The sequence below is a fragment of the Scardinius erythrophthalmus genome (assembly GCF_964197995.2).
Source record: "Scardinius erythrophthalmus genome assembly, chromosome: 13".
NCBI classification, from domain to species: Eukaryota; Metazoa; Chordata; class Actinopteri; order Cypriniformes; family Leuciscidae; genus Scardinius; species Scardinius erythrophthalmus.
Genome location: NC_138233.1, coordinates 42,816,889 through 42,840,763, shown reverse-complemented (window position 1 = coordinate 42,840,763; position 23,875 = coordinate 42,816,889). Strand labels below are relative to the sequence as shown.

The 23,875-nt window shown below is 39.9% G+C and overlaps 1 protein-coding gene across 2 annotated transcripts in view; it reads left to right on the top strand.

Annotated features, from left to right (window-relative positions):
• The window catches only part of LOC308700528 (thyroglobulin-like), a 467,177-nt gene that overhangs the window by 280,858 nt on the left and 162,444 nt on the right, over positions 1-23,875 (top strand). The window contains exon 14 of one of the 2 annotated variants that reach the window (XR_014031316.1): positions 13,703-13,947. Coding sequence is in view for 1 of the 2 variants with exons in the window: in XM_081382160.1 (XP_081238286.1) it covers positions 13,703-13,915 (213 nt within the window). In the remaining variant the exon portion in view is untranslated. The remainder of the gene's footprint in view (positions 1-13,702; positions 13,948-23,875) is intronic. The other variant, XM_081382160.1, reaches the window with a different exon arrangement.

Below are 23,875 nucleotides of genomic sequence, written 5' to 3'. Positions count from 1 at the left end.
AAAAATTCAAATCCAGATTCAAACTCACCAACCGACGAAAATTCAAATCTAAATACCTTGAAGACTAAACCAAACTGCCGTTCTATATACTAAATTAGCCAATGAGACTCATTTAAACTAATAAACTCTAAACTCATACACTTATAAACTAATTAACTTATAAACTCATGAATTCATAGACTTATGAACTCTTTAACTCATAAATTAATAAACTCTGAACTCTTAAACTCATTTAAACTTATAGTCTAAACTCATTTAAACTTATAAACTCTAAACTCATTTAAAACTTATAAACTCTAAACTCAAAAACTCTTACACTTATAAACTCATCAATTTATAGACTTATAAACTCTAAACTCATAAACTCTGAGTGTGTGTGTGTGTGTGTGTGTGTGTGTGTGTGTGTGTGTGTGTGTGTGAACACACACACACACACACATACACACACTCTAAACTCATTTAAACTTGTAAACTTGTAAACTCAAAACTCGTAAACTACTTTAAACTTCAAACCACTTTAAACTTCTTAAGTTTAAAGCTTCCAGCTCCCAAGCAACTCCATAGCAACCAAACTTGAGTACCCTAGCAACCGTTTTGCAAGACCGATATCTCTGTATCAGAACATCGTATAGAGATGAGGCTTGGCTCTTTTGACTCATGCTAGCAAACAGCACTTCCAACATGTTACACATGCTAGCAGTGAATAGCTACATGCTAATAGCGATTAGTTAAGTGCTAAATCATGCCAAGATCATGCTAAGAACTCTATAAAAACTCCATAGTAACCATCTGTGACAACTACCAACCACCTAGTAACACCATATCAACCGCCCTGAATACCTTAGCAACCGCCTAGCAACACCATAGCAACCACCCAGAACACCCTAGCAACCGCCTAGCAACCACCCAGAATACCCTAGCAACCACCTAGCAACACCATAGCAACGACCCAGAACACCCTAGCAACCGCCTAGCAACCACCCAGAACACCCTAGCAACCGCCTAGCAACATCCTAGCAACCACCCAAAATACCTTAGCAACCGCCTAGCAACCACCCAGAACACCCTAGCAACCGCCTAGCAACCACCCAGAATACCCTAGCAACCGCCTAGCAACACCATAGCAACCACCCAGAACACCCTAGCAACCGCCTAGCAACCACCCAGAATACCCTAGCAACCGCCTAGCAACACCATAGCAACCACCCAGAACACCCTAGCAACCGCCTAGCAACCACCCAGAACACCCTAGCAACCGCCTAGCAACCGCCTAGCAACCACCCAGAATACCCTAGCAACCACCTAGCAACACCATAGCAACGACCCAGAACACCCTAGCAACCGCCTAGCAACCACCCAGAACACCCTAGCAACCGCCTAGCAACATCCTAGCAACCACCCAAAATACCTTAGCAACCGCCTAGCAACACCATAGCAACCACCCAGAACACCCTAGCAACCGCCTAGCAACCACCCAAAATACGTTAGCAACCGCCTAGCAACACCATAGCAACCACCCAGAACACCCTAGCAACCGTCTAGCAACCACCCAAAAGACCTTAGCAACCACCCAGAACACCCTAGCAACCGCCTAGCAACCACCCAAAATACCCTAGCAACCACTTAGCAACAGCATAGTAACCACCCAGAACACCCTAGCAACCGCCTAGCAACCACCGAGAACACCTTAGCAACCCACTAGAAAACCCCCAACAACTTTTTAACTTTAAACTACCTAATTTAAACTTTAAACTACTTTAAACTTCAAACTAATTTAAACTTCAAACTACTTTAAACTTTAAACTACTTTAAAATTTAAACTAATTTAAACTTTAAACTACTTTAAACTTCAAACTAATTTAAACTTTAAACTACTTTAAACTTTAAACTAATTTAAACTCCAAACTATTTTAAACTTCTTTAAACTTTCTGGTCCAGCTTTCTCAAGCCAACTTAAAGTTTGTCTCGACGAACTTTTTAATCTAGTTAAGTTGGCTTGAGAGAGCCAACTTACTGATATTGTATTTAAACATTATTAAGTTGGCTTGAGAGAGCCATCTTACTGAAATCCCATTTAAACTTATTATTATTATTATTAATCTTCTGTTAAAAACTGTTGACTCAAACTCGTCCTAGAGCTTTAACTCTACATACTCCAAACTCGGCTCAGACACTCAAACTGATCTGAAGTTAGTTGCTATATCTTTTCAGACTGATCGGACTTACGGTTTTCCTAAAAATGACGATCAAAACTTGGAAAAACTCCCATTGACTTACATTAGGGAGTTCTAAAAAATTCAAATTTAGATTCAAACTGACCAACCGACGAAAATTCAAATCAAAATACCTTGAAGACTAAACCAAACTGCCGTTCTATATACTATGAGCCATTGAGACTCATTTAAACTAATGCACTCTAAACTCATACACTTTTAAAGTAATTAACTTATAAACTCATGAATTCATAGACTTATGAACTCTTAAACTCATAAATTAACAAACTCTGAACTCTTAAACTCATTTAAATGTATAAACTCTAAACTCATTTAAACTTATAAACTAAACTCAAAAACTTGTACACTTATAAACTCATCCATTTATAGACTTATAAACTCTACACTCATAAACTCTGAGTGTGTGTGTGTGTGTGTGTGTGTGTGTACACACACACACACACACACACACACACACACACACACACACACACTCTAAACTCATTTAAACTTATAAACTCAAAACTCAAAAACTTGTAAACTACTTTAAACTTCAAACCACTTTAAACTTATTAAGTTTAAAGCTCCCAGCTCCCAAGCAACTCCATAGCAACCAAACTTGAGTACCCTAGCAACCGTTTTGCAATACCTATATCTCTGTATCAGAACATCGTATAGAGATGAGGTTTGGCTCTTTTGACTCATGCTAGCAAACAGCACTTCCAACATGCTACACATGCTAGCAGTGAATAGCTACATGCTAATAGCGATTAGTTAAGTGCTATATCATGCCAAGATCATGCTAAGGACTCTATAAAAACTCCATAGTAACCATCTGTGACAACTACCAACCACCTAGCAACACCATAGCAACCACCCAGAACACCATAGCAACCGCCTAGCAATACCATAGCAACCACCCAGAACACCCTAGCAACTGCCTAGCAACCACCCAGAATACCCTAGCAACCACCTAGCAACACCATAGTAACCACCCAGAACACCCTAGCAACCGCCTAGCAACCACCCAGAACACCCTAGCAACCGCCTAGCAACCACCCAGAATACCTTAGCAGCCGCCTAGCAACACCATAACAACCACCCAGAACACCCTAGCAACCGCCTAGCAACACCATAGCAACCACCCAGAATACCCTAGCAACCACCTAGCAACACCATAGCAACCACCCAGAACACCCTAGCAACCGCCTAGCAACCACCCAGAACACCCTAGCAACCAACCAGAATACCCTAGCAACCACCTAGTAACACCATAGCAACCACCCAGAACACCCTAGCAACCACCCAAAACACCCTAGCAACCAACCAGAATACCCTAGTAACCGCCTAGCAACCACCCAAAACACCCTAGCAACCACCCAGAACACCCTTGCAACCGCCTAGCAACACCCTAGCAACCACCCAGAACACCCTAGCAACCGCCTAGCAACCACCCAGAACACCTTAGCAACCGCCTAGCAACCACCCAGAATACCCTAGCAACCGCCTAGCAACACCATAGCAACCACCCAGAACACCCTAGCAACCGCCTAGCAACCACCCAGAACACCCTAGCAACCGCCTAGCAACACCATAGCAACCACCCAGAACACCCTAGCAACCGCCTAGCAACCACCCAGAACACCTTAGCAACCACCCAAAACACCCTAGCAACCAAACAGAATACCCTAGCAACCGCCTAGCAACCACTCAAAACACCCTAGCAACCACCTAGCAACCACCCAGAACACCCTAGCAACCGCCTAGTAACACCATAGCAACCACCCAGAACACCCTAGCAACCGCCTAGCAACCACCCAAAATACCTTAGCAACCGCCTAGCAACCACCCAAAATACCTTAGCAACCGCCTAGCAACACCATAGCAACCACCCAGAACACCCTAGCAACCGCCTAGCAAAAAAAACGTTCTGGTCCAAACTTTCTCAAGCCAACTTAAAGTTTGTCTCGACGAACTTTTGCATCTAGTTATTATTATTCTTCTGACCCTAAAAATTTACAACTCAAACTCCTCCTAGAGCTTTAACTCCACATACTCCAAACTCGGCACAGACACTCAAACTGATCTGACTCGCGTTGCTATATCTTTTCAGACTGATCGGACTTACGGTTTTCCTAAAAATGACGATCAAGACTCGAAAAAACTCATTCAAAAACTCCCATTGACTTACATTGGGGAGTTCTAAAAAATTCAAACTGACAAAATTTAAATCTAAACACCTTGAAGACTAAACCAAACTGCCATTCTATATACTATATGAGCCATTGAGACTCATTTAAACTAATAAACTCTAAACTCATACACTTATAAACTAATTAACTTATAAACTCATGAATTCATAGACTTATGAACTCTTAAACTCATAAATTAATAAACTCTGAACTCTTAAACTCATTAAAACTTATAAACTCTAAACTCATTTAAAACGTATAAACTCTAAACTCAAAAACTCTTACACTTATAAACTCATCAATTTATACACTTATAAACTCTAAACTCATAAACTCTGAGTGTGTGTGTGTGTGTGTGTGTGTGTGTTCACACACACACACACACACACACACTAAACTCATTTAAACTTATAAACTCAAAACTCAAATTCTCGTAAACTACTTTAAACTTCAAACCACTTCTTAAGTTTAAAGCTTCCAGCTCCCAAGCAACTCCATAGCAACCAAACTTGAGTACCCTAGCAACCGTTTTGCAAGACCTATATCTCTGTATCAGAACATCGTATAGAGATGAGGTTTGGCTCTTTTGACTCATGCTAGCAAACAGCACTTCCAACATGCTACACATGCTAGCACTGAATAGCTACATGCTAATAACGAGTAGTTAAGTGCTATATCATGCCAAGATCATGCTAAGAACTCTATAAAGACTCCATAGTAACCATCTGTGACAACTACCAACCACCTAGCAACACCATAGCAACCGCCCAGAACACCCTAGCAACCGCCTAGTAACCGCCCAGAATACCTTAGCAACCGCCTAGCAACACCATAGCAACCACCCAGAACACCCTAGCAACCGCCTAGCAACCACTCCGAATACCCTAGCAACTGCCTAGCAACACCATAGCAACCACCCAGAACACCCTAGCAACCGCCTAGCAACCACCCAGAATACCCTAGCAACCGCCTAGCAACCACCCAGAATACCCTAGCAACCGCCTAGCAACACCATAGCAACCACCCAGAACACCCTAGCAACCGCCTAGCAACCACCCAGAACACCCTAGCAACAGCATAGCAACCACTCAGAACACCCTAGCAACCGCCTAGCAACCACCCAGAATACCTTAGCAACCGCCTAGCAACACCCTAGCAACCGCCTAGCAACCACTCAGAATACACCAGCAACCGCCTAGCAACACCATAGCAACCACCCAGAACACCCTAGCAACCACCTAGCAACCACCCAGAACACCCTAGCAACACCATAGCAACCACTCAGAACACCCTAGCAACCGCCCAGAATACCTTAGCAACCGCCTAGCAACACCATATCAACCACCCAGAACACCCTAGCAACCGCCTAGCAACCACCAAGAATACCCTAGCAACCGCCTAGCAACACCATAGCAACCACCCAGAACACCCTAGCAACCGCCTAGCAACACCATAGCAACCACCCAGAACACCCTAGCAACCGCCTAGCAACCACCCAAAATACCCTAGCAACCGCCTAGAAAAAGCATAGCAACCACCCAAAAGACCCTAGCAACCGCCTAGCAACCACCCAAAAGACCCTAGCAACCGCCTAGCAAAAAGCGTTCTGGTCCAAACTTTCTCCTAGAGCTTTAACTCCACATACTCCAAACTCGGCTCAGACACTCAAACTGATCTGACCAAGTGTGCTATATCTTTTCAGACTGATCGGACTTACGGTTTTCCTAAAAATGACGATCAAAACTCGGAAAAACTCCCATTGACTTGCATTGGGGAGTTCTAAAAAATTCAAATCCAGATTCAAACTGACCAACCGACGAAAATTCAAATCAAAATACCTTGAAGACTAAACCAAAACCTAAACTAAACTTCTTAAGTTTAAAGCTTCCAGCTCCCAAGCAACTCCATAGCAACCAAACTTGAGTACCCTAGCAACCGTTTTGCAAGACCTATATCTCTGTATCAGAACATCGTATAGAGATGAGGTTTGGCTCTTTTGACTCATGCTAGCAAACAGCACTTCCAACATGCTACACATGCTAGCAGTGAATAGCTACATGCTAATAGCAATTAGTTGAGTGCTAAATCATGCCAAGATCATGCTAAGAACTATAAAAACTCCATAGTAACCATCTGTGACAACTACTAATCACCTAGTAACACTATAGCAACCGCCCAGAACACCCTAGAAACCGCCTAGCAACACCCTAGCAACCACCCAGAATACCCTAGCAACAGCATAGCAACCACCAAAACACCCTAGCAACCACCTAGCAACATCAAAGCAACCACCCAGAACACCCTAGCAACCGCCTAGCAACACCATAGCAACCACCCAGAACAACCTAGCAACCGCCTAGCAACACCCTAGCAACCACCTGGAATACCCTAGCAACCGCCTAGCAACACCCTAGCAACCACCCAGAATACCCTAGCAACCGCCTAGCAACATCATAGCAACCACCCAGAACACCCTAGCAACCGCCTAGCAACACCATAGCGACCACCAAAACACCCTAGCAACCGCCTAGCAACATCATAGCAACCACCCAGAACACCCTAGCAACCGTTTAGCAACACCATAGCAACCACCCAGAACACCCTAGCAACAGCATAGCAACCACCCAAAGCACCCTAGCAACCGCCTAGCAACCACCCAGAATACCCTAGCAACCGCCTAGCAACAGCATAGCAACCACCCAGAACTCCCTAGCAACCGCCTAGCAACCACCCAGAATACCCTAGCAACCGCCTAGCAACACCATAGCAACCACCCAGAACACCCTAGCAACCACCTAGCAACCACCCAGAATACCTTAGCAACCACCTAGCAACACCATAGCAACCACCCAGAACACCCTAATTAATTTAAACTAAATTAAACTTCAAACTACTTTAAACTTTAAACTAAATTAAACTTCAAACTACTTTAAACTTTAAACTAAATTAAACTTCAAACTACTTTAAACTTTAAACAAATTTAAACTTTAAACTACTTTAAACTTCAAACTATTTTAAACTTCAAACTACTTTAAACTTTAAACTAATTTAAACTTCAAACTTCTTCAAACTTTCTGGTCCGGCTTTCTCAAGCCAACTTAAAGTTTGTCTCGACGAACTTTTTAATCTAGTTAAGTTGGCTTGAGAGAGCCAACTTACTGAAATCCTATTTAAACTTATTATTATTATTATTCTTCTGACCCTAAAAATTTACAACTCAAACTCCTCCTAGAGCTTTAACTCCACATACTCCAAACTCGGCACAGACACTCAAACTGATCTGACTCGCGTTGCTATATCTTTTCAGACTGATCGGACTTACGGTTTTCCTAAAAATGACGATCAAAACTCGAAAAAACTCATTCAAAAACTCCCATTGACTTACATTGGGGAGTTCTAAAAAATTCAAACCGACAAAATTTAAATCTAAACACCTTGAAGACTAAACCAAACTGCCATTCTATATACTATATGAGCCATTGAGACTCATTTAAACTAATAAACTCTAAACTCATACACTTATAAACTAATTAACTTATAAACTCATGAATTCATAGACTTATGAACTCTTAAACTCATAAATTAATAAACTCTGAACTCTTAAACTCATTTAAACTTATAAACTCTAAACTCATTAAAACTTATAAACTCTAAACTCATTAAAACTTATAAACTCTAAACTCATTTAAAACGTATAAACTCTAAACTCAAAAACTCTTACACTTATAAACTCATCAATTTATACACTTATAAACTCTAAACTCATAAACTCTGAGTGTGTGTGTGTGTGTGTGTGTGTGTGTGTGAACACACACACACACACACACACACACACACACACACACACACACACACACACACTAAACTCATTTAAACTTAAACTCTAAACTCATTTAAACTTATAAACTCAAAACTCAAATTCTCGTAAACTACTTTAAACTTCAAACCACTTCTTAAGTTTAAAGCTTACAGCTTCCAAGCAACTCCATAGCAACCAAACTTGAGTACCCTAGCAACCGTTTTGCAAGACCTATATCTCTGTATCAGAACATCGTATAGAGATGAGGTTTGGCTCTTTTGACTCATGCTAGCAAACAGCACTTCCAACATGCTACACATGCTAGCACTGAATAGCTACATGCTAATAACGAGTAGTTAAGTGCTATATCATGCCAAGATCATGCTAAGAACTCTATAAAGACTCCATAGTAACCATCTGTGACAACTACCAACCACCTAGCAACACCATAGCAACCGCCCAGAACACCCTAGCAACCGCCTAGTAACCGCCCAGAATACCTTAGCAACCGCCTAGCAACACCATAGCAACCACCCAGAACACCCTAGCAACCGCCTAGCAACACCATAGCAACCACCCAGAACACCCTAGCAACCGCCTAGCAACCACCCAGAATACCCTAGCAACCGCCTAGCAACACCATAGCAACCACCCAGAACACCCTAGCAACCGCCTAGCAACCACCCAGAACACCCTAGCAACAGCATAGCAACCACTCAGAACACCCTAGCAACCGCCTAGCAACCACCCAGAATACCTTAGCAACCACCTAGCAACACCCTAGCAACCGCCTAGCAACCACTCAGAATACCCTAGCAACCGCCTAGCAACACCATAGCAACCACCCAGAACACCCTAGCAACCGCCTAGCAACCACCCAGAATACCCTAGCAACCGCCTAGCAACCACCCAGAACACCCTAGCAACACCATAGCAACCACTCAGAACACCCTAGCAACCGCCTAGCAACCACCCAGAATACCTTAGCAACCGCCTAGCAACACCATATCAACCACCCAGAACACCCTAGCAAACGCCTAGCAACCACCAAGAATACCCTAGCAACCGCCTAGCAACACCATAGCAACCACCCAGAACACCCTAGCAACCGCCTAGCAACACCATAGCAACCACCCAGAACACCCTAGCAACCGCCTAGCAACCACCCAGAATACCCTAGCAACCGCCTAGAAACACCATAGCAACCCCCCAGAACACCCTAGCAACCGCCTAGCAACCACCCAGAATACCTTAGCAACAGCATAGCAACCACTCAGAACACCCTAGCAACTGCCTAGCAACCACCCAGAATACCTTAGCAACCGCCTAGCAACACCATAGCAACCACCCAGAACACCCTAGCAACCGCCTAGCAACCACCCAAAACACCCTAGCAACCACTTAGCAACCACCCAGAATACCCTAGCAACCGTCTAGCAACAGCATAGCAACCACCCAGAACACCCTAGCAACCGCCTAGCAACCACCCAGAATACCCTAGCAACCGCCTAGCAACACCCTAGCAACCACCCAGAACACCCTAGCAACCGCCTAGCAACACCATAGCAACCACTAAAACACCCTAGCAACCGCCTAGCAACCACCCAGAACACCCTAGCAACCACCCAGAACACCCTAGCAACCACCCAAAATACCATAGCAACCGCCTAGCAACCACCCAGAACACCCTAGCAACCTCCTAGCAACCGCCTAGCAACCACCCAGAATACCCTAGCAACCGCCTAGCAACACCATAGCAACCACCCAGAACACCCTAGCAACCGCCTAGCAACATCCTAGCAACCACCCAAAATACCTTAGCAACCGCCTATCAACACCATAGCAACCACCCAGAACACCCTAGCAACCGCCTAGCAACCACCCAAAATACCGTAGCAACCACCCAGAACACCCTAGCAACACCCTAGCAACCACCCAAAATACCCTAGCAACCGCTTAGCAACACCCTAGCAACCACCCAGAACACCCTAGAAACCGCCTAGCAACCACCCAAAATACCTTAGCATCTGCCTAGCAACACCATAGCAACCACCCAGAACACCCTAGCAACCACCTAGCAACCACCCAAAATACCTTAGCAACCACCTAGCAACACAATAGCAACCACCCAGAACACCCTAGCAACCGCCTAGCAACCACCGAGAACACCTTAGCAACCCACTAGAAAACCCCCAACAACTTTTTAACTTTAAACTACCTAATTTAAACTTTAAACTACTTTAAACTTCAAACTAATTTAAACTTTAAACTAATTTAAACTTCAAACTAATTTAAACTTTAAGCTAATTTAAACTTCAAACTAATTTAAACTTTAAACTACTTTAAACTTCAAACTAATTTAAACTTTAAACTACTTTAAACTTTAAACTAATTTAAACTTTAAACTACTTTAAACTTCAAACTAATTTAAACTTTAAACTACTTTAAACTTTAAACTAATTTAAACTCCAAACTATTTTAAACTTCTTTAAACTTTCTGGTCCGGCTTTCTCAAGCCAACTTAAAGTTTGTCTCGACGAACTTTTTAATCTAGTTATTATTATTAATCTTCTGTGAAAAACTGTTGACTCAAACTCGCCCTAGAGCTTTAACTCTACATACTCCAAACTCGGCTCAGACACTCAAACTGATCTGAAGTTAGTTGCTATATCTTTTCAGACTGATCGGACTTACGGTTTTCCTACAAATGACGATCAAAACTCGGAAAAACTCCCATTGACTTACATTGGGGAGTTCTAAAAAATTCAAATCCAGATTCAAACTCACCAACCGACAAAAATTCAAATCTAAACACCTTGAAGACTAAACCAAACTGCCGTTCTATATATATTAGCCAATGAAACTCATTTAAACTAATAAACTCTAATCTCATACATTTATAAACAAATGAACTTAAATTTAATAACTAATTAACTAATAAACTCATGAATTCATAGACTTATGAACTCTTAAACTCATAAATTAATAAACTCTGAACTCTAAACTCATTTAAACTTATAAACTCTAAACTCAAAAACTTGTACACTTATAAACTCATCAATTTATACTCTTATAAACTCTAAACTCATAAACTCTGAGAGTGTGTGTGTCTGAGTGAGTGTGAGCGAGATAGTCTGAGTGTGTGTGTGTGTGTGTGTGTGTGTGTGTGTGTGTGTCTATCTAACTTATTTATCTATCTATCTCTGTCATAAACTTCAAACTACTTTAAACTACTTTAAACTACTTTAAACTACTTTAAACTTTAAACCAATTTAAACTTAAGTTTAAAGCTCCCAGCTCCCAAGCAACTCCATAGCAACCAAACTTGAGTACCCTAGCAACCGTTTTGCAAGACCTATATCTCTGTATCAGAACATCGTATAGAGATGAGTTTTGGCTCTTTTAACTCATGCTAGCAAACAGCACTTCCAACATGCTACACATGCTAGCAGTGAATAGCTACATGCTAATAGCAATTAGTTAAGTGTTAAATCATGCCAAGATCATGCTAAGAACTCTATAAAAACTCCATAGTAACCATCTGTGACAACTACCAACCACCTAGTAACACCATATCAACCGCCCTGAATACCTTAGCAACCACCTAGCAACACCATAGCAACCACCCAGAACACCCTAGCAACCACCTAGCAACCTCCCAGAACAGCCTAGCAACCACCCAAAATACCTTAGAACACCCTAGCAACACCATAGCAACCACTCAGAACACCCTAGAAACTGCCTAACAACCACCCAGAACACCCTACCAACCACCCAAAATACCTTAGAACACCCTAGCAACCACCCAAAATACCATAGAACACCATAGCAACACCATAGCAACCACTCAGAACACCCTAGCAACCACCCAAAATACCTTAGGAAACCCTAGTAACACCATAGCAACCACTCAAAACACCCTAGCAACTGCTTAACAACCACCCAGAACACCCTAGCAACCACACAAAATACCCTAGCAACCGCCCAAAAGACCTTAGCAACCACTCAAAACACTCTAGCAACTGCCTAACAACCACCCAGAACACCCTAGCAACCACCCAAAATACCTTAGGACACCCTAGCAACTGCCTAACAACCACCCAGAACACCCTAGCAACCACCCAAAATACTTTACAACACCCTAGCAACACTCTAGCAACTGCCTAACAACCACCCAGAACACCCTAGCAACGCGCCTGCGCCACACACACATTCCAGCATTGCAATCTTGACATCTCAGCCTGTTCATTATAGCCCTAATAAAATATAATAAAATAGTCAACCTAACATATAAAAATGACCCTGCTCTGTTTAAATAGTCAGTAGTACAATTTGTACCATTCATAGTAAGCACTGCTCCACTGTGAAGTTTTCAAGCACATTTTTGCGCGTGTGAAGAGGATGATTTTTTTCTGTCGATATTGGAACACGAGTGAAGTACAAAGCCTATAATAAAGAATAGTTTAGCATCCAAATACATCGCAAATGTTGAAACATTTTGATTCTAATGAGAGGGTTACGTGAGCCCAACACTGCTTACTTTCGTTTTTATTTTTACATTAAATTTAGAAGATTTGTTGTGGAATATTTTGAGTGTATCATAAAATCAGAATAAGGTGAGTCAAGTAATATTTTCTGTGTTTTATATATATATAGCTGCTAGCAGCAATTAAAGGGCCAAAGCCGGCAGCACCGCCACCCCGGTGCTTTGAGGTAACTAAAGGCACCGGGGTTGCGGTGCCACCGGCTTGGGCCTGTAATCGCTGCTCGCAGCTATATTTTTTATATTTTCTATATGATTTTTTTTTACTTCTCGGCCACTTTTGGGGCCCTTAACATGCTCGAAAACTCTTGAATCTTTGCACACGGGTCAGAACCCGTGGCCATCAGGGCCGGGCTGAAGCTGGTACCCGGGCATGGAAGGGGGGGCTCGACAGCGCCCCCTGAAACGGGATCCGAACACTTGTCCATAAATCAAACACACTTGCATGTAATAATATGAAACTCGGTACACATATAGATGTCATTGGGGCGAGCAACTTCCGCACTCTATGTTATTAGCTTCACCCAACAGGAAGTCGGCTATTATGGGTTGTTTGAAAAATGCATCCTCTTGAATTTGAAATACTCCTCCTAGAGAATTCATCTGATCGCCACCAAACTCGGTGTGCATGAAGACAAGACATTGTGAATGATAAATTTGCGGACGGCGAGGAAACCAATTTATGGTGAATAAGGGACACAGGAAGTGTGTTATAACTTCAGCGTACATTAACTGATCTTGATGAAACTTCCGCAGTGCATTTGTTGTAAGAGGCCGATCACATGGATGTAACTATTGTGAGTCGAATAAACCTCATTGGTTGTTCCGAAGTTGAACGAAAGTCTTATGAGTTTTGGAACAACATGAAGGTGACTTATTGATGACAGAATTTAAATTTTTTGGAGAACTAACCCTCCAAGTAAATTCTATAATCTCTGGTATGTTTACCTTGAAGGTCGTCCCAAGACCCAGTGTGAGCAGCAAAGAGACAATGTTACTCTGGTGAGAGTCGGAGCCTTCATCCCTCAGTGTGATGAGGAGGGTCAGTACAAGCCTCAGCAGTGCTGGCCGTCCACAGGTTACTACTGGTGTGTGGACAGTAAGGGGCAGGAGATACCGGGAACCCGAACCCGAGCCCCAACCCCGCCAATAAACTGTGACAAGCATGGTAAGCATGTCTACCTGAACTTGAAGTTTTTTGTAGAAAATTGTCATAGTCCTCTCTCAATAGGTCACATGTCCTATTTTAAATAACTATTTCTAATGTTTTTTACTAATTAATTGTCTTGGGATCTGATATAGAGAGGTAGCAAATGCTTTTTTTTATTTTTTGGGGTCAGTTTTAAAGTTCTTAAAAGAAGTCTCTTCTGCTCACGAAGGCTGCATTTATTTGATCAAAAATACAGTAAAAACTGATATATTGTTAAATATTATTACAATTTATAATAACTGTTATAACTGATGTTATTAGGGCCCAGGCCCTGAAAGGGCGAAGGCCCTATTGTTTTCCTTAGGATTCTTTATTATTATTTTTCTGTCAAACTTTCGGACACTTTTGGGGCCCTTAACATGCTCGACACATCACATTTATTAGCCAGTAGACATGTGCAAAGTTTCAGAAATGGGTGTGGTGAGGGGCTCAGTAGCACCACCTTTTGACAAAAGTGGGGGGTTATTTTTATCTACAGTAACAAAACTTGGTATGTGTATTGTTCTCATCAAGACGGACAACTTTCTAATTTACATTAACAATCTCCGATCAACAGGAAGAGAGATATTTTGGTTTGAATGTGGATTTTCTGAAGAATTTTCTCTCCCTCTCTCTGTGTCTCTGTGTGTGTAAGGGGAGGGGGGGATTTGACTATTGCTTTTATATTGTTAATCAAGGTTTCAGGGGCTTTTGGGGTCCTTAACGTGCTCAAAAACTCTTGAAACTTTGCACGCAAGTCAGAACCCCCTGCCATAAGGGACGGTATGAAGCTGGTACCCGGGCGTGGCAGGGGGGCTCAACAGCGCCCCCTTGAACGGTGTCCCAAAACTTGGTCCATAGATCAAACATGCTTGCATGAATTAATATGAAACTCGGTACACATATAGATCTCATCGGGCCGAACAACTTTCCCCCCGTCAAGTTTTACGCCAGCCCAACAGGAAGTCGGCTATTATGGGTTGTTTGAAAAATGCATGCTGTGGAATTTGATGTACTCATCCTAGAGAATTCATCCAATCGCCTCCAAACTCGGTCAGCGTGAAGTCAAGACATTGAGGATGCTAAATTGCAGACGGATTTTTGATATATCGAACGGTTTGGCCGTGGCGATGACACGAATTTATGGCGAGAAAAGAGAAACACGAAGTGTTATAACTTCTGCATACATTAACTGATCTTGATGAAACTTCAGCAGTGTGTTCGTGGTAAGAGGCCGATCAGATGGATGTAACTATTGTGAGTCAAAGTTATAGCGCCACCAACTGGTAGCAGGAAGTGTGTCACTTTCAAAATGCTTTTGACAAAAGTGGGGGGGTTACTTTTACCCACAGTTACAAAAATCAGTACGCATATTGGTCTCATCGAGCAGGACAATTTTCTAATTTACAGTCATTAGCTCCGAGCAACAGGAAGTCAGATATTTTGGTTTGAATGTGGATTTCTTTGCAAAATCAGCCTCTGAATTTTTACCCACTCCTGCTAGGTGGTTTATTTTATTCACACCAAACTTTTTCAACATGATGAAAATACATTAAAGATGCTAAATTGTGAACGGATAATACATATCTCAAACGGTTTTGCTATGGCGAGGGATTAAAGTAATGTCAACAAATGGAAACACTAAAACCCTCGTATCTTCTAAAAATTTAATTATACAGCATTTATTTCTATATAAAATTATACAAATATCAGAACTAAACCCATTTTATTATTTTTTTTATTTAATATTTTTTAAGTTTAAAAACAGCCAGAATGTTTTTTTTAGTCCAAAAAATAAATAAATCATGTTATTCATAGTGCTATACTGCCCTCTTGAGTTCAAAATCAGGTAGGCCTATTGTCTCTATATAAAAATCTATCTATCTATCTATCTATCTATCTATCTATCTATCTATCTATCTATCTATCTATCTATCTATCTATCTATCTATCTATCTATCTATCTATCTATCTATCTATCTATCTATCTTCAAACATTATCTATCTATCTATCTATCTATATATCTATCTATCTATCTATCTATTTATCTATCTATCTATCTATCTATCTATCTATCTATCTATCTATCTATCTATCTATCTATCTATCTATCTATCTATCTATCTATCTATCTATCTATCTATCTATCTATCTATCTATCTATCTATCTTCAAACATTATCTATCTATCTATCTATCTATCTATCTATCTATCTATCCTTTATAAACTAATCAATCTTTCTTTCTAACTAATCCACCATTCTTTCTTTCTTTCTTTCTTTCTTTCTTTCTTTCTTTCTTTCTTTCTTTCTACCTAATCTTTTTCTTTCTTTCTTTCTTTCTTTCTTTCTTTCTTTCTTTCTTTCTTTCTTTCTTTCTACCTAATCTTTTTCTTTCTTTCTTTCTTTCTTTCTTTCTTTCTTTCTTTCTTTCTTTCTTTCTTTCTTTCTTTCTTTCTTTCTTTCTTTCTTTCTAACTAATCTGTCTTTCTTTCTAACTAATCTTTCTTTTAATCTATCTTTCTAACTAATCTATCTTTCTTTTTCTTTCTAACTAATATTTTTTCTTTCTTTCTAACTAATTTATCAATCAAAATTTAAACTAATCGTTCTTTCTTGCCTTCTAACTAATCTGTCTTTCTTTCTAACTAATCTTATTTTCTTTTTTCTTTCATTCTTTCTTTCTACGTAATCTTTCTTTCTTTCTTTCTTTCTTTCTTTCTTTCTTTCTTTATTTCTTGCTTTCTTGCTTTCTAACTAATCTGTCTTTCTTTCTAACTAATCTTTCTTTTAATCTATCTTTCTAACTAATCTATCTTTCTTTTTCTTTCTAACTAATATTTTTTCTTTCTTTCTAACTAATTTATCAATCAAAATTTAAAACTACTTTAAACTTCATACTACTTCAAACTTCTAACTACTTTTAACTTTTTCAAACTCTCTGGTCCGGCTTTCTCAAGCCAACTTATAGTTTGTCTCAACAAACTTTTTTTTCTAGTTATTGTTTATATTTCTTTAAAAAAATGACCAAATTTAAAAGGTGAGAGTTTGTTTCATATCAAAAGTACCCTGGTGTGTCCTGTCTGTCAGCGCGTTGTCAGTCTCCCCTCAGCTCCGCAATGTGTTGTTCACTGCATGAGAACATGAGTGGCGTCGCGTGAGTCAATAGCAACGGTTACTAAAGGGGGCGGGTTTTGCGAAGAAGAGCATGTAGGTTTAGGACTTTAGGTTATGTATTACATTTACATGGAATAAAGCTTCGTTTACGTTTGTATTTAAGACGTAAAGCCTTCATACATGTTCAATATGTACACAATATCGACTTAGCCCGTCCTTTATATCCATAGCTCGACCATTAACGTCACATCCCTTCATAACAATAAATAAAACGGACGTAAATGAATTACAGATAATTAACTCGTGTAAGTTTTAAAAGCTAGACATTTAAAACATAAATTAACTCAGAAATTAGCGGTAAAGTTACTTCGGAGAATAACAATAGATGCTAGTCATCCGCATTAGGCCGCATTCATAAGTTTGAACAGCAATTATGAAAGTAATACTCATAAGTCGTAATAAGGCTAAAATAACTTTATTTTTAATCAAATTAATTAATTCACCACTATTTTGTTGATTCTTCCGAATTTTAAAAGACATAAGACACTTACCTGACTGAAGCAAGGTGAGTTCGTCGTCGACGAGAGCGGATGATTTCCCACGCGCAGCTCCAGCAGTCTCATTGGTTATAATTAATCACGTGCTGAAAAACTGATAACGGTCTTATTTTTGTACATTTGAAATTATATACATTTTCCCCATTGTTTAAACGTTTTATTAAGTAATATATTATTAAAGAATACCAACAATAATAAAATGAGTAAATTAATGAAGTTAACAGAGGTTAGTTTTAATTGGAAAAAATACATTCATTTCTATACATCCATTATTATAATAAATACGCATACTAGTCCATAAAAATAAGTTTATTTAAATACATTATAATAAATACAATTCATTAAAAAATAGGTTCATTTAAATACATGCATTATCTATCTATAAATTACAGAAACGTCTGTCTGTCTGTGTGTCTGTCTGTGTGTCTGTCTGTCTGTGTGTGTGTGTGTGTGTGTGTGTGTGTGTGTGTGTGTCTGTGTGTCTGTCTGTCTGTCTGTCTGTCTGTCTGTCTGTCTGTCTGTCTGTGTGTGTGTGGGTGTGTGTGTGTGTGTGTGTGTGTGTGTGTGTGTGTGTATGTCTGTTATTCGCATATCTCTCGAACCGTTAGTCCGATGGATTTCAAACTCGACAGGTGTCTCGCTACGGGCACGAGTAAGTGCAGTGCCAAGTTTGACGTTGTTTGGATGAGAAATGCAAAAGATATCGTTAAATATATCATTTTTAGAAGGTTGTGGTTTAAAAATAAACATTCTGACATTAGAGGGTTGTATCAGTCAAAAAAGCCCCAAGAAGGTTGTGGTTTAAAAATAAACATTTTGACATAAATACTCAGTCAGCTACACTGTTTACTTCTGAATATTATAGTTTTCTTTACCAAGAAACCAACAATTACTAAAAACACGGGCACTTTGCACTGCTCCCTGACTCAACGGATGTGGATGTAATTCATGTCTATTTGTGGATGTAAACTGAATCTATAAGTCAGCTATGCTGTTTACTTCTGAATATTATATTTCATTCTGGTGCACTTAACGTTATCGCTACTGTGTAATAGTAGCCTATGCTATTCAACAACTAAACATATCCTATTCAATGTGTTCACAGTCTTTTTCACGGGCATCATTTGTAGTTGCCTATTCACAAGCTGTTTGCTCAAGCATAGCGTTTTCTTAAATATATCGGTAAAAGAAGCACTTAGAAGGTTGTGGTTTAAAAATAAACATTCTTACATAAACACTCTGTCAGCTACACTGTTTACTTCTGAATATTATATTTTATTCACGGCCATCATTTGTAGTAACCTAGCTTGCTCCCTGAATTCAATGCGTTCACAGTCTCTTTCACGGGCACCAAACCAACAATTACTAAAAACACACACAAAAACTGATTTTGCATGGGCATTTTGCACTAGTAATAATAAATACAAAAATACGTTTATTTATCTATCTAATCTATCTAATATTTCTTTCTTTCTAACTATTCTTTCTATCTATCTAACTATTCTTTTTTCTTTCTAACTGATCTTTCTTCTTTTCTTTCTAACTAATCTTACTTTCTTTCTTCCTTTTTCTTTCTTTCTTTCTTTCTTTCTTTCTTTCTTTCTTTCTTTCTTTCTTTCTTTCTTTCACACCTTTCTTCTTTCTAAACTATCTATCCATAAATATCTTTAACTATTCTTTCTTTCTTTCTAACTAATCTTTTTTTCTTTCTATCTTTCTTTCTAACTAATCTTTCTTTATTTCTAACTTATCTTTCTTTCTTTCTAAATAATAAATTTAGATAATAATAATAATAAATAAGAACATACCTCACAATGGGGTAAAAGTTGCACCCCTGGGGGGCAGGAGCGTCCCAAAGTTTCCCATTGACTTACAATGGTGTAGGACGGCCCATGAAATGCGCCATCCTACACATTGCATAGGGATCTTGTATTGAACGTAGCTCTGGATCACAGTGTCATAGAGACAAGGGGGTGGGCTCATTTTACTCAGACGACCAATCAGTCTCTCAGGATCATTGTGAAGCTATCAAGCCACGCCTTAGCAACCATTTAGAGCACCATAGCAACAAGTTCCATAGACTTCCATTGAAAGAGATCAAAGGGATATTTCCGGACTGAATTGTCATAGAAACATGGGGGTGGTCTCATTTGACTCAGGGCAGCAAACAGCCAATCATGAATCACCTCAACACTTCCTAGCCCCTCCCTAGAAACCATTATCGAGTACCCTAGCAACCAAAATCCAAAGAGGGATATCTTCCATTCTGAATGTCACAGAGGCATGGGAGTTGGTTTATATTATTCATACTGACAAGCAGCATTTGGAGTTTCATCATTGGCAGCTTCCAAGCCAAATAGAGTACCCTAGCAACCAAAATCCAAAAACTAAATCATGGTAAACTATGGTAAATCATGCTAGAATCATGGTAAATCATACTAGAACATGGTAAATCATGGTATACTATAGTAAATCATAGTAAACTATGGTAAATCGTGGTAAATCATGGTAAACTATGGTAAATCATGCTAGAATCATAGTAAATCATACTTGAACTTGATTACTATGTTGCTAGGATGATGCTAGCATGCTTTTACCACGTGGATAGCATAGTTTACCATGATTTACCATAGTTTACCATGATTTACTATAGTATACCATGATTTACCATGTTCAAGTATGATTTACTGATTCAAGCATGATTTACCATAGTTTACCATGATTTACCATAGTTTACCATGATTTACTATAGTATACCATGATTTACCATGTTCAAGTATGATTTACTGATTCAAGCATGATTTACCATAGTTTACCATGATTTACCATAGTTTACCATGATTTACCACGATTTACCATAGTTTACCATGATTTACTATAGTATACCATGATTTACCATGTTCAAGTATGATTTAATGATTCTAGCATGATTTAGCATTGTTTACCATGATTTACTGCGATTTACCATAGTTTACCATGATTTACTATAGTATACCACAATTTGCCATGTTCAAGTATAATTTACTGATTCTAGCATGATTTACCATAGTTTACCATGATTTACCATGATTTACCATAGTTTACCATGATTTACTATAGTATACCATGATTTACCATAGTTTACCATGCTAGCATGATTATCATGTTGCTAGCATGATGCTAGCATTTTTTTTACCATGTTGCTAGCATGGTTTACAATGATTTACCATAGTTTACCATGATTTACCACGATTTACCATAGTTTACCATGATTTACTATAGTATACCATGATTTACCATGTTCAAGTATGATTTACTGATTCTAGCATGATTTACCATAGTTTACCATGATTTACCATGATTTACCACGATTTACCATAGTTTACCATGATTTACTATAGTATACCATGATTTACCATGTTCAAGTATGATTGACTGATTCTAGCATGATTTACCATAGTTTACCATGATTTACCATAGTTTACCACGATTTACCACGATTTACTATAGTTTACCATGATTTACTATAGTACACAAACTTTTACCATGTTCAAGTATGATTTACTGATTCTAGCATGATTTACCATAGTTTACTATGATTTACTATAGTATACCATGATTTACCATGTTTTAGTATGATTTACTATGATTCTAGGATGATTTACCATAGTTTACCATGATTTAGTCAAAAGAGCCAAGTCCCATCTATATACTATGTTTTGATGCAGAGATATACGTTTTGTTAAACGGTTGCTAGGGTACTCTTTTTGGTTGTTATGGAGTTGCTTGACAGCTGCCAATGATGAAACTGCAAAGGCTTCTTGACACTTTGAATGATATAAACCAACTCCCATGCCTCTGTGACATTCAGAATGGAAGATATCCCTCTTTGGATTTTGGTTGCTAAGGTGCTTGACAATGGTTGCTAGGGCGGGGCTAGCAAGTGTTGTGGTGTCTCATGAATGGCTGTTTGCTGCCCTGACTCAAACTTGTCTTAACCCCATCTCTTTAAGATGTTCTGATGCAGAGATATAGGTCTTGTAAAATGGTTGCTAGGGTACTCTGTTTGGTTGCTATGGAGTTGCTTGACAGCTGCCAATGATGAAACTGCAAAGGCTTCTTGTCACCATGAATGATATAAACCAACTCCCATGCCTCTGTGACATTCAGAATGGAAGATATCCCTCTTTGGATTTTGGTTGCTAAGGTGCTCGACAATGGTTGCTAGGGAGGGGCTAGGAAATGTTGAGGTGATTCATGATTGGCTGTTTGCTGCCCCGAGTCAACTGAGACCACCCCCATGTTTCTATGACAATTCAGTCCAGAGATATCCCTTTGATCTCTTTCAATGGAAGTCTATGGGACTTGTTGCTAAGGTGCTCTAAATGGTTGCTAGGGTGTGGCTTGATAGCTTCACAGTGATCCTTAGAGACTGATTGGTCGTCTGAGTAAAATGAGCCCGCCCCCTTGTCTCTCTGACACTGTGATCCAGAGCTACGTTCAATACAAAATCCCTATGCAATGTGTAGGACGGCCCATTTCATGGGCCGTCCTACACCATTGTAAGTCAATGGGAAATTTTGGGACGCTCCTGCCCCCCAGGGGTGCAACTTTTACCCCATTGTGAGGTATGTTCTTACAGAGCCTGTCAGCCTCTTCAAATGCGGCAAATCACACGTTTCTCCGAAATCCTCGCTCAGAGCTACGAGTGGTCAAAGTTCGTTGCAATGTTAAGTCAATGGGACTTTTTTGGCCGCTTTTTCACCCCTGGGGCGAACACCGCACCCCCGATCGCTTATAAAAGTCATAGCACACCTCTCCTCAATGAGCCGGTCGATTTGACACCTTATTCAAACGGTGCGGGGCGAGTTACGCGCCAAACTTTTGCACGGAATAATAATAATAATAAGAATAATAAGTATGAGCAATAACAATAGTGTTGCTTCGCCTTTGGCAAGCACCACTAACTAGAATGTACATTTCCTGAAGAAAATGTGAAGTGGTGCTTGCAGTGGCAAAATTCGCCACTCGGTTGCTAGGGTGTTGTACATGATTGCATACGAGCCAACAACCATGTCTGTACGATGTTGTGGAGCTGAAATATGGCTTCTATATGTTGCAATATGGTTGCTAGGTGGCTCTAAACGGTTGCTAGGGTGTGAATACACAGTTACCATGGTGATATTTACAGACAGTTTTCCAACTGAAACTAATGAGCCAACCTCCATCTCTATACAATATTCTGATGCAGAGATGTAGGTCTTGTAAAATGGTTGCTAGGGTACTCTGTTTGGTTGCTATGGAGTTGCTAGGCAGCTGCCAATGATAAAACTCCAAAGGCTTCTTGTCACTATGAATGATATAAACCAACTCACATGCCTCTGTGACATACAGAATGGAAGATATCCCTCTTTGGATTTTGGTTGCTAGGGTACTGTATTTGGTTGCTAGGGAGTGGCTTGGCAGCTGCCAATCATGAAACTCCAAAGGCTGCTTGTCAGTATGAATGATATAATCCAACTCCCCTGCCTCTGTGACATACAGAATGGAAGATATCCATCTTTGGATTTTGGTTGCTAGGGTATTCTGTTTGGTTGCTAGGGAGTGGATTGGCAGCTGCCAATAATGAAACTACAAAGGCTGCTTGTCAGTATAAATTATATAAACCAACTCCCATCTCTATACGATGTTCTGATGCAGAGATATAGGTCTTGCTAAACGGTTCCTAGGGTACTCTGTTTGGTTGCTAGGGAGTGGCTTGGCAGCTGCCAATGATGAAACTGCAAAGGCTTCTTGTCACTATGAATGATATAAACCAACTCCCATTTCTCTGTGACATTCAGGATGGAAGATATCCCTCTTTGAATTTTGGTTGCTAGGGTACTCTGTTTGGTTGCTAGGGAGTGGCTTGGCAGCTGCCAATCATGAAACTCCAAAGGCTGCTTGTCAGTATGAATTATACAAACCAACTCCCATGCCTCTGTGACATTCAGAATGGAAGATATCCCTCTTTGGATTTTGGTTGCTAGAGTACTCTATTTGGTTGCTATTGAGTTGCTTGGCAGCTGCTAATGATGAAACTGCAAAGGCTTCTTGTCAGTATTAATGATATAAACCAACCCCTATCTCTATACAATGTTCTGATGCAGAGATATAGGTCTTGCAAAACGGTTGCTAGGGTACTCTATTTGGTTGCTAGGGAGTGGTTTGGCAGCTGCCAATCATGAAACCCCAAAGGCTTCTTGTCACTATGAATTATATAAACCAACCCACATCTCTATACGATG